This window comes from Pristiophorus japonicus, chromosome 22, assembly GCF_044704955.1.
Source record: "Pristiophorus japonicus isolate sPriJap1 chromosome 22, sPriJap1.hap1, whole genome shotgun sequence".
Taxonomy (NCBI): domain Eukaryota; kingdom Metazoa; phylum Chordata; class Chondrichthyes; family Pristiophoridae; genus Pristiophorus; species Pristiophorus japonicus.
The window spans coordinates 53,162,021-53,177,583 of record NC_091998.1 but is presented as its reverse complement, the minus strand read 5'-3'; the positions used below and the strand labels follow the sequence as shown (position 1 = coordinate 53,177,583).

General features: G+C 49.3%; 1 protein-coding gene across 2 annotated transcripts in view; it reads right to left on the bottom strand.

The window, feature by feature from the left end:
* The window catches only part of LOC139235036 (zinc metalloproteinase-disintegrin-like NaMP), an 80,359-nt gene that overhangs the window by 25,721 nt on the left and 39,075 nt on the right, over nt 1-15,563 (bottom strand). For both annotated transcript variants that reach the window (XM_070866142.1, XM_070866141.1), the window contains exons 11-15: nt 15,052-15,182; nt 13,162-13,339; nt 10,767-10,856; nt 8,172-8,367; nt 2,029-2,128 (exon numbers count right to left, since the gene is read on the bottom strand). In XM_070866142.1, the coding sequence (XP_070722243.1) occupies nt 2,029-2,128; nt 8,172-8,367; nt 10,767-10,856; nt 13,162-13,339; nt 15,052-15,182 (695 nt within the window). The remainder of the gene's footprint in view (nt 1-2,028; nt 2,129-8,171; nt 8,368-10,766; nt 10,857-13,161; nt 13,340-15,051; nt 15,183-15,563) is intronic.

Below are 15,563 nucleotides of genomic sequence, written 5' to 3'. Positions count from 1 at the left end.
CCTTTGCAACAACAACACCTTGTATTTATATAGCGACTTTAACGTAGTGAAACATCCCAAGGCATTTCACAGGAGTATTATGCGATGAAAAATTTGACACCAAGCCGCATAAGTAGAAATTAGCGCAGGTGACCAAAAGCTTGGTCAAAGAGGTAGGTTTTAAGGAGCATCTTGAAGGAGGAAAGAGAGGTAGAGAGGCGGAGAGGTTTAGGCAGGGAGTTCCAAAGCTTGGGGCCTTGGCAACAGAAGGCACGGCCACTGATGATTGGGCGATTATAATCAGGGTTGCTCAAGAGGGCAGAATTAGAGGAGCGCAGACATCTTGGGGGTGGTTGTGGGGCTGGAGGAGATTACAGCGATAGGGAGGGGCAAGGATGAAAATTTTGAAATCGAGGCGTTGCTTAACCAGAAGCCAATGTAGGTCAGCGAGTACAGGGGGTGATGGGTGAGCCAATCTTGGTGCGAGTTAGGACACAGGCAGCCAAGTTTTGGATCGCCTCCAGTTTACGTATGGTAGAATGTAGGAGGCCAGCCAGGTGTGCGCTGGAGTCGTCAGGTCTACAGGTAACAAAGGCATGGATGAGGGCTTCAGATAGTACACAAGAGATGGGTGCTGAGGACATGGGCTGGGGATGGAGGGGGGGATAGAAAGTTATAGATGGGGAAAAAGGAGGTAGAGAGACAGATTCGGAGGGAGGGACAAGGAATGTGAAGAGATATTTCAAAATTGGTACATTGAGACCGAGATTATAATGGATGCTTTGCATCATCCGTTGCATGATTCCATATTGGGTAATGATTGATGATTTCGACATAATTATACCTTCCAATCTGATCTGATCAGAGAAACTTGACCCTAACTTCAAACTGAAACTGAGGACACTGAGCACCGAGGACCAGGGCCGGCTTCAGGGACTGATGGGCCCGGGGCAAACTGATCCCAATGGGCCGATAGTTCTGTTTGTTCATGTTCAGTACATCACGTATATGATTCTGATTCTGAGTATGGAAGTATAGGCCGGTATATTCAACAATGAAAGAATGTATTCTGTGTCAAGTCTGTATATATTCTGGTTCTGGTAACATTGCAGTACTAGATTCGTATATATATATATATATATGCAAATTTCTCTCAATAACATGTGAACTAAAGCAGGCTAGTACATATTCAGTTCTGTATATCGGTACATTAGTGTATATAGGTACTTCTGTATATCGGTACATTAGTGTATATAGGTACTTCTGAATATCAGTACATTAGTGTATATAGGTACTTCTGTATATCGGTACATTAGTGTATATAGGTACTTCTGTATATCGGTACATTAGTGTAGATAGTTACTTCTCTATATCGGTACATTAGTGTATATAGGTACTTCTGTATATAGGTACATTAATGTATATAGGTACTTCTGTATATGGGTACATTAGTGTATATAGGTACTTCTGTATATCGGTACATTAGTGTATATAGGTACTTCTGTATATCGGTACATTAGTGTATATAGGTACTTCTGTATATAGGTACATTAGTGTATATAGGGACTTCTGTATATAGGTACATAAGTGTATATAGGGACTTCTGTATATAGGTAGATTAATGTATATAGATACATCTGTATATAGGTATAAACAAGTGAATCTATTTTCCTCAGTCTTGTTTTTCCTCTCTTGTTGTCTATTCTATGTAGCCAATTTGGGAGGCCTTATATTTTTTTTCCTATATTTATTCGGTGGGCCTGGGGCTGCAGCCCCATCAGCCCCTGGTTAATCAACCCCATGGTTAATTCCCCCGCACGAATAATCTGCCCCTGGATAATCCCCCCCCCCCCCACGGTTAATCTGCCCCACGGTTAATCTGCCCCATGGTTAATCCGCTCCTGGTTAATCTCCCCCCGGTTAATCCGCCCTATAGTCAACCCCGCCCCTGCTGAGGAGGCTGAAGAACCAGCCGTGGGGAGCACTGGAAGTTCAGCGTATTAGAAAGGGGGTGAGAAGGAAATGCCTGATGTTGCTGCTGGGACTCACTGAGGACTGCAGGGTTGATAGCGAGTTGTCTTCGTACAATAATTGTACTCATCGCCCATCGTATTTCTTTGGAAACATCGTTCAGGCCCAGGCTGTGCCCCTGTTGGGGAAAGAAACATGGAATTCAATCAGAATTATTTGGAATGTTATCCAGCAATATGGGATTGAAAAGGCAATTGGTTTTTGATCATATTCACCTCCAGCAGTGCAGCACTCCCTCAGCACTGCACTAGAGTGTCAGCCGAGACTTTTGTGCTCAAATTCCTGGAGTGGGACTTGAACCCACAACATTCTGACTCAGTGGCAAGAGTGATACGCACAGCCGACCCGTGTTCAACTGAACCAGTAAAGAACCACTCCACCACTTACTATTTTAATTTTAATTTTCATATTCTCCAGGCCAGTTTTGATTTAGAAGTTACTAATTATGTAACCATAACTTGGTGGTAACACAAGGTAAGTTAACTAATGCATTGCTGCGTCCGACTTCATGTTTGATGACTCTGGTAAATGGGTTAATTATATTTGATTCAGTCTTTCCCCTACATTCCTGTTGTGGTTAAATTTAATAGAGGTGTTCAAAATGATGAGGAGTTTTGATAGAATAGATAGGGAGAAACTGTTTCCACTGCCAGGAGGGTCGGTAAGCAGAGGGACACATACATAAAATAATTGGCAAAAATACCAGGAGGGAGATGAGGACATGTTTTTAATGCAGTTGTTGTGAGCTGGAATCATAGAATCAGCACAGAAGGAGGCCATTCGGCCCATCGTGTCCGCGTTGGCCGACAAAGAGCTATCCAGCCTAATCTCACTTTCCGGCTCTTGGTCCGTAGCCCTGTAGGTTACGGCACTTCAAGTGCACATCCAAGTACGACTAGGCACATTGACTAGGCTTGTATTCAATGGAATTTAGAAGAATGAGAGGGAAACTCATAGAAACATATAAAATTCTGACGGGACTGGTCAGGTTAGATGCAGGAAGAATGTTCCCGGTGTTGGGGAAGTCCAGAACCAGGGGTCACAGTCTAAGGATAAGGGGTAAGCCATTTAGGAGATGAGATGAGGAGAAACTTCTTCACTCAGAGAGTTGTGGGCATGTGGAATTCTCTACCACAGAAAGTTGTTGGGGCCAGTTCGTTAGATATATTCAAAAGGGAGTTAGATGTGGCCCTCACGGCTAACAGGATCAAGGTGTATGGAGAGAAATCAGGAATGGGGTACTGAAATGCATGATCAGCTACGATCATATTGAATGGTGGTGCAGGCTCGAAGGGCCGAATGGCCTACTGCTGCACCCATTTTCTATGTTTCTACTTTTTAAATGTGGTGAGGATTTCTGCCTCTACCACCCTTTCAGGCAGTGAGTTCCAGACCCCCATCACCCTCTGGGTGAAGAAATTTTCCCTCAAATACCCTCTAAACCTCCGACCAATTACTTTAAATCTATGCCCCCTGGTTGTTGGCCCCTCTGCTAAGGGAAATAGGTCCTTCATAAACACTCTATCTCAGCCCCTCATAATTTTACACACCTCACCAACACCATAGCCTCCGCTGTTCCAAAGACAACAACCCCAGCCTATCCAATCTTTCCTCATTGCTAAAATCCGCACTGCCTGAATAGAAACATAGAAACATAGAAAATAGGTGCAGGAATAAGCCATTTGGCCCTTCGAGCCTGCACCACCATTCAATAAGATCATGGCTGATTATTCCCTCAGTACCCTTTTCCCACTTTCTCTCCATACCCTTGATCCCTTTAGCCGTAAGGACCATATCTAACTCTCTCTTGAATATATCCAATGAACTGGCATCAACAACTTTCTGCAGCAGGGAATTCCACAGGTTAACAACTCTCTGAGTGAAGAAGTTTCTCCTCATCTCAGTCCTAAATGGCTTACCCCTTATCCTAAGACTGTGTCCCTTGGTTCTGGACTTCCCCAACATCTAACTTGTAAAGTCCCGTCAGAATCTTGTACGTTTCTATGAGATCCCCTCTCATCCTTCTAAACTCCAGTGTATAAAGGCCCATGATCCAGAATGGGTGGGAGAAGCAGATTGAAGAGCAACCTTCGAAAGGATCTCCATTTCAAAAGGAAAAATTTGCAGGGCTGATCCTGGCCAATATTTATCCCTCAAACCCACATCACTAAAACAGATTATCTGGTCAGTATCACATTGCTGTTCCTGGGAGCTTGCTGAGCGCAAATTGTCTGCTGCTATATTACAACAGTGACCACACTTCAAAAAGTGCTTCATTGGCTGTAAAGCGCTTCAGGATGCCCTGAGGTTGTGAAAGGCGCTATAGAAATGCAAGTCTTTCTTTCTTTGTTTCATGTTTTTCAGGTCCAGCTGGAACCTTCTACAGCACTCTGATACGTAGTGCTCAACGAAACCAGTAAAGGACCACCCAGCCAGTTACTGCTGAACCTTTTATAGTACTGGTATCTCCACAAAACTCTCCGTTCCCTTGATCCCTGCTTCATAGTTTCTCTCTTCTCCTTCGGCCAATGCCCTCATGTAACATTTCGTGCTCTGAGGTGCAAGAATTATCTGATATAACCGGAATAATTCAAGTGCGATGAGAAGTGTAACTTTATTACTGTGATATAAAGATGTTCATGAAATGTATGTGAAATTTTTAAAAAATTGTTCCTGGGATGTGGGCATCGCTGACAAGGCCGGCATTTATTGCCCCTCCCTAATTGCTCCTTGAGAAGGTGGTGGTGAGCCGCCTTCTTGAACCGCTGCAGTCCGGGTGGTAAAGGTGCTCCCACAGTGCTGTGAGGGAGGGAGTTCCAGGATTTTGACCCAGCGACGATGCAGGAACGGCCGATATATTTCCAAGCCAGGATGGTGTGTAACTTGGAGGGGAACTTGCAGCTGATGGTGTTCCCATGCCCTTGTCCTTCTCCTTCTCGGGAGTAGTCGCTGGTTTGGGAAATGCTGCCGAAGAAGCCTTGGCGAGTTGCTGCAGTGCAGCTTGTCGATGGTGCACACTGCAGCCACGGTGCGCCGGTGGTGGAGGGAGTGAATGTTTATGGTGGTGGATGGGATTCCGATCAAGCGGGCTGCTTTGTCCTGGATGGTGTCGAGCTTCTTGAATGTTGCTGGAGCTGCACTCATCCAGGCACTCATTCAGACAAAGGTCTTCCACCAGCCTGTCCTCACCGCACAGCACTGCCCCCCAGTCATCAAGATCCACGGCGCAGCCCTGGACAACATGGACCACTTCCCATACCCCGGGAGCCTCTTATCAACAAGGGCAGACAATGACAACACCGCCTCCAGTGCGCCAGTGCAGTCTTCAGCCGCCTGAGGAAAAGAGTGTTTGAAGACCAGGCCCTCAAATCTGCCATGGTCTACAGGACTGTAGTAATACCCGCCCCTCCTGTACGGCTCAGAGACATGGACCATGTACAGTAGACACCTCAAGTCGCTGGAGAAATACCACCAACGATGTCTCCGCAAGATCCTGCAAATCCCCTGGGAGGACAGACGCACCAACGTTAGCGTCCTCGACCAGGCCAAGATCCCCAGCATTGAATCACTGACCACACTCGATCGCCTCCGCTGGACAGGCCACATTGTCCGCATGCCAGACACGAGACTCCCAAAGGAAACGCTCTACTCGGAACTCCTTCACGGCAAGTGAGCCAAAGGTGGGCAGAGGAAACATTACAGGGACATCCTCAAAGCCTCCCTGAAAAAATGCTACATCCCCACTGACACCTGGGAGTCCCTGGCCAAAGACTGCCCTAAGTGGAGGAAGTGCATCCGGGAGGACACTGAGCACCTCGAGTCTCATCGCCGAGAGCATGCAGAAATCAAGCGCAGGCAGTGGAAAGAACGTGCGGCAAACCTGTCCCAGCACCCTTACTCCCGACGACTATCTGTCCCACCTGTGACAGGGTCTGTGGCTCTCGTATTGGACTATTCAGCCATCTAAGGACTCATTTTTAAGAGTGGAAGCAAGTTTTCCTCGATTCGGAGGGGATTACCTGACAAGTTCTTGTGTAATGGATCCATCTAACAAGTGTATGTTTGTGATGTTGTAAAGAATATATCACACAGAGCTACGGGGCAACCGTCCGGCTTGTTTGGTTTGGTTTTTCCAAGAGCTGGCACAGACACGGAGGGGCCAAGTGGCCTCCTGCGCTGTATAATTCCAGGCACACATCAGCTGGGGCCGCTGGCAGACTTGTTAATCACGATCGAAAATGCTCAGGAATAGCCTCAACTAACTGCCCATCCTAACTGCGCGAGTTGCCCCCAGAATCAGCCTGGACTCAAACCGTATTCAGATTCTTTGACAGAATTACAGGGCTTTAAACCTTTTTTTTGGGTGGGTGTGTGTTGGGGGTGTGTTGTTATAGTGTGGTGTTGTGGGAGGGCTTGTGGGGATATGTGTTGGGGGTGGTGTGTTGTGGGGGGGAGTGTTGGCGGGGGGAATGTTGGCGGGGGGAGTTGGGGTGTGTGTGTTAGAGCTGTTGGAGAGGGGGTGTTAGGGAGTGTGTGTTGGGGGGGTGTTGGGGGGATATTGGGTGGGGTGTTGGGGGGGGTGTTAGGGATGTTGAGGGGGGTGTTCGAGAGGTTGGGGAGGTGTTGAAAAAGGGGTGTTGGAGGGTGTATTTTGGGGGGTGAATGTTGGGGGGTGAATATTGGAGGGTGTGTGTTGGGGGTGAATGTTGGGGGGGTGAATATTGGGGGGTGTTGGGGGGTGTGTGTTGGGGTGAGTGTAGGGGGTGAATGTTGGGGGATATTGGAGTGTGTGTTGGGGGGGTTGTTGGGGGGCTGTTGGGGGTATGTGTTGGTGGGGTGATGTGGGGGGGTGTTTGGGGGTGTGTGTTGGGGGGTGAATGTTGGGTAGTGAAAGTTGAGGGGGTGTATGTTGTGGGTGTGTGTTGGGGTGTGTGTTGGGGTGTGTGTTGGGGGTGTGTGTTGGGCTGTGTGTTGGGGGGGTGTGTGTTGGGGGGTGTGTGTTGGGAGTGAATGTTGGGGGTGAATGTTGGGGGGGTGTTGGGGGAGTGTGTAGGGGGGTGTGTGTTGGGGTGTATTGGGGAGGGGTGCTGGGGTGTGTGTGTTGGGGGTGAATGTTGGGGGTTTGTGGGGGGGGTGTTGGAGGGGGTGTTGGGGGATGTTGGGGGGGGTGTGTTGGGGAGAGTGTATTGGGGAGTGTGTGTTGGGGAGTGTGTGTTGGGGAGTGTGTGTTGGGGAGTGTGTGTTGGGGGGGGTGAAGGGGGTGTTTTGTGGGAGGTGTTTGGGGGTGTGTGTTGGGGGAAGGTGTTGGGGGGATGTTGGGGGGTGTTGGGGGGTTGTTGGGGGGGTGGTTACGGGGTGAGTGTTAGGTGGGGTGTTGGGGGCTGCTGGGGGGTGAATGTTGGAGTGTTGAGGGATCGTTGGGGGAAGGTGTTGGGGGGGTGTTGGAGGAGGTGTTGGGGGGTGTATGGGGGTGTATGTTGGGGGAAGGTGTTGGAGGTGTGTTGGGGGGGTGTTGTGGGATGTTGGGGGAGGTGTTGGGGGGGTGTATGTTGGGGGAGATGTTGGGGGGTGTATGTTGGGGGAAGGTGTTGGGGGGGTGTTGGGGAGGGTGTTGGGGAGTTGTTGGGGGGTGTATGTTGGGGGAAGGTGTTGGGGGAGGTGTTGGGGGTCTTAGTGGGTTGTTGGGGGGTGTATGTTGGGGGAGATATTGGGGGTGTTGGGGGAGGTGTTGGGGGGTCTTAGGGGCTTTGGAGGTTGTTGGGGGGTGTATGTTGGGGGAGGTATTGGGGGGTGTTGGGGGAGGTGTTGGGGGGGTGTTGGGGATGGTGTAGGGGAGGGTGTTGGGGGAAGGTGTTGGGGGGATGTTGGGGAGGTGTTGGGGATGGTGTAGGGGAGGGTGTTGGGGGGATGTTGGGGAGGTGTTGGGGAGGGTTGTTGGGGGGGTGTGGGGGTTTGTTGGGGAGGATGTTGGGGGGAGGTGTTGGGGTGGGTGTTGGGGAGGGTGTTGGGGAGGGTGTTGGGGAGGGTGTTGGGGAAGGTGTTGGGGGGGTGTTGGGGGGGTGTTGGGGAGGGTGTTGGGGGAAGGTGTTGGGGGGGTGTTGGGGCTGTGTGTGTTGGGTGGTGTTGGGAGGTGTGTTGCGAGGTGGGTGTCGTCCACCTACCTGATCCCCACAGAGAAACACACTGCTCCTGATGGGTCGGGCATTTCCCATTGTAGCAGAAGCCTGTATCTTTCTTACAAGGCGTTCCGTTGATGCGGAATGTATCTTTTGGGCAAACGTTGGAGTGGCCGTCACACATCTCCGGAAGATCACAGTCATCTTTCATACTCCTGCACAACTCTCCTGCTGATGTGAACTGACAACAAAAGAATAAAATCAGATATATTAGCTCTTCCTATACGTCTGTTACTTCTTACATAAGAACACAAGAAATAGGAGCAGGAGTCGGCTATTTGGCCTCTCGAGCCTGCTCCGCCATTCAATAAGATCATGGCTGATCTGATCATGGCCTCAACTCCACTTCCCCGCCCGCTCCCCATAACCCTTGACTCCGTTATCGCTCAAAAATCTGTCTATCTCAGCCTGGAATGTATTCAATGACCCAGCCTCCACAGCTCTTTGCGGCAGAGAATTCCAAAGATTCACGACCCGCTGAGAGAAGAAATTCTTCCTCATCTCCCTCTTAAATGGCCAACTTCTTCTTCTAAAACTATGCCCCCTAGTTCTAGATTCTCCCACGAGGGGGAACATCCTCTCAGTATCTACCCTGTCAAGCCCCCTCAGAATCTTATATGTTTCAATAAGATCCCCTCTCATTCTTCTAAACTCCAATGAGTACAGGCCCAACCTGTTCAACCTTTCCTCATAAGACAACCCCTTCATCCCAGGAATCAACCTAGTGAACCTTCTCTGAACAGCCTCTAATGCAAGTATATCCCTCCTTAAATAAAGAGACCAAAACTGTATGCAGTACTCCAGGTGTGGTCTCACCAATGCCCTATACTCTATCCCCCTTGCAATAAAGGCCAACATTCCATTGCCGTCCTGATTACTTGCTGTACTTGCATGCTAACTTTTTGTGTTTCATGCACAAGGTCCCCCAGGTCCCGCTGTACCGCAAAATTCTGTATTCTCTCTCCATGTAAATAATATTTTGCTTATGGGGTGTATAAGTCTTGATGGGAAATCTAAGTCATATAGTTTATATAGCGCCTTTCATGACCACCGGATGTCCCAAAGCACTTTACAGCCAATGAAGTACTTTTGGAATGTAGTCACTGTTGTGATGTGGGAAACGCGGCAGCCAATTTGTACACAAGCTCCCACAAACAGCAATATGTTAATGGACTGATAATCTGTTTTAGTGATATTGATTGAAGGATAAATATTGGTCACGACACCAGGGATAACTCCCCTGCTCCTCTTTGAAATAGTGCTATGGGATCTATTACATGCACCTGTGAGAGCAGACGAGGCCTCGGTTTAACAATTATCTGAAAGACGGCATCTCCGACAGTGCATCACTCCCTCAGTGCTACACTGGAGTGTCAGCCTAGATTTATGTGCTCAAGTCTCTGCAGTGGGACTTAAACCCACAACCTTTTGACTCAGAGGCAAGTGTGCTACCCACTGAGCCAGAGTTGACACATCAGAGATGTAGAGCGAGGGATGGAAAGAGGTGGGGAGACAGCGGGATGGAGAGAGGGATGGTGAGAGAGGGGAGAGAGAGGGGAGGAGAGAGAGAGGAGGAGAGAGAGAGATGGAAAGAGAGGGATGGAGAGAGAGGGATGGAGAGAGAGGGATGGAAAGAGGGGAATGGAGAGGGGAATGGAGAGAAGGGGATGGAGAGAGGGGGATGGAGAGAGGGGGATGGAGAGAGGGGGATGGAGAGAGGGGGATGGAGAGAGGGAGGAGGAGAGAGGGAGGAGGAGAGAGGGAGGAGGAGAGAGGGAGGAGGAGAGAGAGGGGTGGGAGATAGGGGAAAGAGAGAGGGGAGGAGAGAGAGTGGAGGAGAGAGAGGGGAGGAGAGAGAGGGGAGGAGAGAGAGGGGAGGAGAGAGAGGGATAGAGAGAGAGGGATGGAGAGAGGGGGATGGAGAGGGGGAAGAGAGAGAAGGGTGGAGTGAGAAGGGTGGAGAGAAGGGAGGAGAGAGAGGGGGATGGAGAGACGGGTGGAGAGAGAGGGATGGAGAGAGTGGGGAGGAGAGAGTGATAGGGAAAGGAATGGGAATACCCCTACATTGATTGGTTGGGCCGGCCCACGTGATCCCAGGGATGGGTACGAAATGCCTGGGATAAGTGGGTGCGACGCAGGCCTTCGAGTAGCGGCCCAGGACCGCAGGTCCCCGAACCTCCCGGACCACCAGGGAAGCTTGTAGCTATTTTTCAGATGGGTGGCATTCGCCCGCGGGAAGCCTCTTCCAGTAAACTCTGGGCCCACGATGATGTCGCGATTCCCCCAAGTCGGCCGACAGTTGTATAGCTCCCGGACGCCCCATTCCAGCTCAGAGTGCGGGCCGACGGATCCACCGGGTGGAACGACGGCAATTCCACAGCTGCCAAGTTGGGCCAACCCTCCTTCGAATAAGACCACCAGCCCACACTGCGCTTCCAACTCCCATTGGTGTTTGGCGCTCCCAGTGCTGACGGGGGCGTCTTGTGAATGAATGGTGCGACTCTGGACTGCTGGATGGATGACCAAACCCGAGAGGAGGTGTTCAGCGTAAGGAAACCATAGCTAAGCCAATGTAAGTACCTTGCAGTCCTGACAGCACGCACCATCTGCACACTGCACTCCTTCTCGTAGCTTGCACGTCTGAGCATCACAGCAGGGATTTCGGCACTCCTATAGACAACAAACTACCATTAAGGCCAACCTGCATCGCCACTGGTGTACCTACATGTTGGCTACCATCACGTCCCAAAGCGCTTACATCCAATGAAGTACATTTTGCAGTGTAGTCATTGTTGTAATGTGGGAAACGCGGCAGCCAATTTGCGCACAGCAAGCTCCCACAAACCACAATGTGATAATGACCCAGATAATCTGTTTTAGTGATGTCTCAGGATAATATTAATCCCACGATTCCGCATCAACCCCTGATTGCCCAATAGAAAAGAAAGACTTGCATTTATATAGCGCCTTTCACGACCACCAGATGTCTCAAAGCGCTTTACAGCCAATGAAGTACTTTTTGGCGTGTAGTCGCTGTTGTAATGTGGGAAATACGGCAGCCAGTTTACACTCAGCAAGCTCCCACAAACAACAATGTGATAATGGGCAGTTAATCTGTTTCAGCGATGTTGGTTGAGTGATAAAGATTGGCTCAAGACACCAGGGAGAACTCTCCCTGCTCTTCTTCGAAGTAGTGCCATGGGATCTTTTACGTCCACCTGAGAGAACAGACGGGGCCTCGGTTTAACGTCTCATTCAAAAGACGACATCTCCGACAGTGCGGCACTCCCGCAGCACTGCACTGGGAGGGTCAGTCTAGATTTATGTGCTCAAAAACCTGGAGTGGGACTTGAACCCACAACCTTCTGACTCAGAGACAAGAGTGCTGCCCACTGAACGACAGCTGACACTGAAGAAGAGAAAGGGTGTAGGGGAGGGAAAAGGGGCAGTCTAAAACGTTGGAAGTTCCTGAAAGCGTTAAAAAAAATTGCACAGGGTGAGCGAGGCATTGCAGAAGATTAAATGGCAAAAGAAATGTTGGTTAAATGTTTATAAACCCTCTCTCCCATACCATTCATCAATTGAATGAAAAGGTTTGTCAATTGCAAAAATGGTATATAATTATATTCAGGTATAATGGCCCAGAAATCCCGGCCTCCCCAGGTCCATACGGAGTGTGTATGGACCCGGGAAGGCATCGGAAAAGCCAGTTTTCGGCGCACAATGCGCTGAAAACTGGCTTTTCCGATCTGCCAAGTTTCTGGCTTGACAGATCGCACACATCTCGGGGAAAAGGACATTCCCACGGCAGAGATTGAGCTATTAGCTCATCTCTTGCCCAGCGAATGTCCTTAAAACTCTTGCGCCTGGTGAAAGCAGGCGCATAATCTACTTTTATCAGAGTAAGAGTTTAAAAACATATCGAAAACATATTAAAATAAAATTTAAAAATACATATTTATGTTAAAAACCCTGCCCACTCAGGTAATTTTATTTTAAACTTTTTTTTTAAAATCGGCAATTTTTTTTTTTTAAAACCTTTCTAGCAACTTTAATTTCTATAGTGTATTTATGTGAGATATTTTTTTAATGTTTTATGTAGTGTTTGGGTATTTGGGTGTGTTTCTCATTCATAGTGATAGGAGTTTCGGACTTACGAAACTCCTATTACTATGAGAAGAGACTCATCATCATAGGCAGTTCCTTGGAATCGAGGAAGACTTGCTTCCACTCTTAGCATAAGTCCTGAGGTGACTGAACAGTCCAATACGAGAACCACAGTCCCTGTCACAGGTGGGACAGACAGTCGTTGAGGGAAGGGGTGGGTGGGACAGGTTTGCCGCACGCTCTTTCCGCTGCCTGCGCTTGTTTTCTGCATGCTCTCGGCGATGAGACTCGAGGTGCTCAGCGCCCTCCCGGATGCACTTCCTCCACTTAGGGTGGTCATTGGCCAGGGACTCCCAGGTGTCAGTGGGGATGTTGCACTTTATCAAGTGGGGATGTTGCACTTTATCAGGGAGGCTTTGAGGGTGTCCTTGTAACATTTCTTCTGCCCACCTTTGGCTCGTTTGCCGTGAAGGAGTTCCGAGTAGAGCGCTTGCTTTCGGAATCTCGTGTCTGGCCTGCGGACAACGTGGCCTGCCCAGCGAAGCTGATCAAATGTGGTCAGTGCGTCAATGCTGGGGATGTTGGCCTGGATGAGGACACTAATCTACTATACCTGATTGGCTGCCCTGAGCCATGTGACTCGAGCTCCAGGCCTGAGCACGTCCCCACATGCACGCGCTGCGACACGCAGTCAGGAGAGGCCTCCGGACCGGGATCTCGCGTGGGCGCAGGTAGGTGCGCTTCTATTTTCTGGAATTCAGTCGAATGTTCGCGGGAAGGAGAAACCGGGATTTCTGGGCCATTGCTTTGTTGAAAGATAATTATTTTTTTTACAGCAAGAAAATGGAAGCGATGGTCTAACTCTTACCGCGGGGCTGCCACAGTCGCAGTCTTCCCCGTTCTCCACAAACCGATTGCCACATATTGGCTTTGCCACAATATCGTCCTGGCTGGGAACGTCACGCAGGCACGAGGCTGTATGGGTCATGGCGAAGCTTTGGAAATGCTGGTGACTGCAGGAACTGAACTCCGTCGGGAGAGTAGAGCTATGAGAAGGAAAGGATGAACTTGCATTTATATAGCGCCTTTCATGCCCTCGGTTCTTCGTCTGCCCACCACCCCCCCCCCACCCCAGTCCGTTCACACTCAAAGCCAAATGGGCAAACAACAACAACTTGTATTTATATAGCACCTTTAACATAGTGAAACGTTCCAAGGCGCTTCACAGGAGTGTTATGAGATAAAAAATTTGTGACCGAGTCGCGTATGGAGAAATTAGCGCAGCTGACCAAAGGCTTGGTCACAGAGGTCAGTTTTAAGGAGTGTCTTGAAGGAGGAAAGAGAGGTAGAGAGGTTTAGGCAGGGAATTCCAGAGCTTGGGGCCCAGGCAACAGAAGGCACGGCCACCAATGGTTGAGCGATTACATTCAGGGATGCTCAAGAGGGCAGAATTAGAGGAGCGCAGACATCTCAGGGGATTGTGGGGCTGGAGGAGATTATAGAGCTTGGGAGGGGCAAGGGCCATGGAGGGATTTGTCAATAACCCACTGCTGCAGTTAAAGTAGGGTTTAAACCCTCACAATTTCACAACTTTCGCCTTGTCATTATTGGGTATGGTAGCGCGGTGCTTATGTTACTGGATTAGCGATCCAGAGGCCTGGACTAATGATCCAGAGACATGAGTTCAAATCCCACCACTGTAGCTGGGGGAATTTAAAGGTAGTTAATTAAATAAATCTGGAATAAAAATACTAATATGAAATACCGGATTGTTTCACCACTTCCTTTAGGGAAGAAAATCTGCCGTCCTACATGTGACTCCAGGCCCACAGAAAAGTGGTTGACTCTTATCTGCCTTCTGAAGTGGCCCAGCGAGCCACTTATTCAAGAAGGCCGCTCACCTTCTCGAGGGCAATTAGGGATGGGCAATAAATGCTGGGTTTGCCAGCAACACCCACTGTAATGTATTTGCTTCAAGCCTTCTTTGCTTAAGAATTCATAGCAACACACTGCTGTTAAGAACTATTTGGTTTATTAGCAAAGGTTTAACAATCACACGACACATTACCAGTTCATCCACCAGGCTCACAATTACCTGCCTCAACGAGGATCCCCCGATCCCAACGGGCTGGGGTTTTATTGAGTCTTGTGGACGTCACGTGACTGGCTAAGCCACTCACAACTCAACAGCTCCACCAACCTGTGAGCATGCTCACAGGGGCATATATCACACCCACATCCCGTGAATGAATAAACTAATGTCCTATTCCTGTCCGTCACCGAGACCGCCTGCTTCCACCTCCGTAATATCGCCCGCCTCCGCTCCCTGCCTATGCCCATCTCCCGCGGCAACCCTCAATCATGCCATAGCCACCTCCAGTCGTCATTACACCATTGCTCTCCTGGCCGGCATCCCATCTGCCAATTGGACTCCAGGGTCCCTCGAGAGGAACCTTGGAGTGAATGTCCACAGATCCCTTAAGGTAGTAGGACAGGCGGATAAGGTGGTTAAGAAGGCACTCGGGATACTTGGTCTTTATTAGCTGAGGCATAGAATACAAGAGCAGGGGGGGTTATGCTTGAATTGTATAAAACACGAGTTAGGCCACAGCTAGAGTACTGCGTGCAGTTGCGTTAGACTAACCGAAAATCCAGCCCTTTATTTTTTTTCCCACCCCAAGATGTTTGCCGTGCTGCCACAGTTCAATCTTTTACCTCGAGGTGACTTCAGTAACGGAGGGAAATGAATCATACTCGCCTCAGGACTGGAGACATGATGCAGGATTTGGAACGGCACACACAGGCATCTTGATCGTGATCCATGCCGAGATTGTGGCCCATCTCGTGTGCTATCGTCGATGCAACCCCGTGGACATTCGATGCGTGATCCTGCAAGGAAGTTGAATTTTAAGCACAGATACAGATAGAGAGATCCGTGTCTAACTGCTGACAGGAATGTCACACCTTGGCTGCTACTCGACACTGACTCAACACCCTGCTCATCGCAAAACCGCTTGACCGCCCATCTATTTGTTCTTTGCATGATGACATTTGATGCCACTTAAGATGATATTGTCCATCCCTTGGCAGAGGGGTCAACAACCAGGGGGCACAGATTTAAAGTAATTGGTGGGAGGTTGAGAGGGGATTTGAGGGAAATTTCTTCACCCAGAGGGTGGTGGGGGTCTGGAACTCACTGCCTGAAAGGGTGGTAGAGGCAGAAACCCTCACCACATTTAAAAAGTACTTGAATGTGCACTTGAAGTGCCG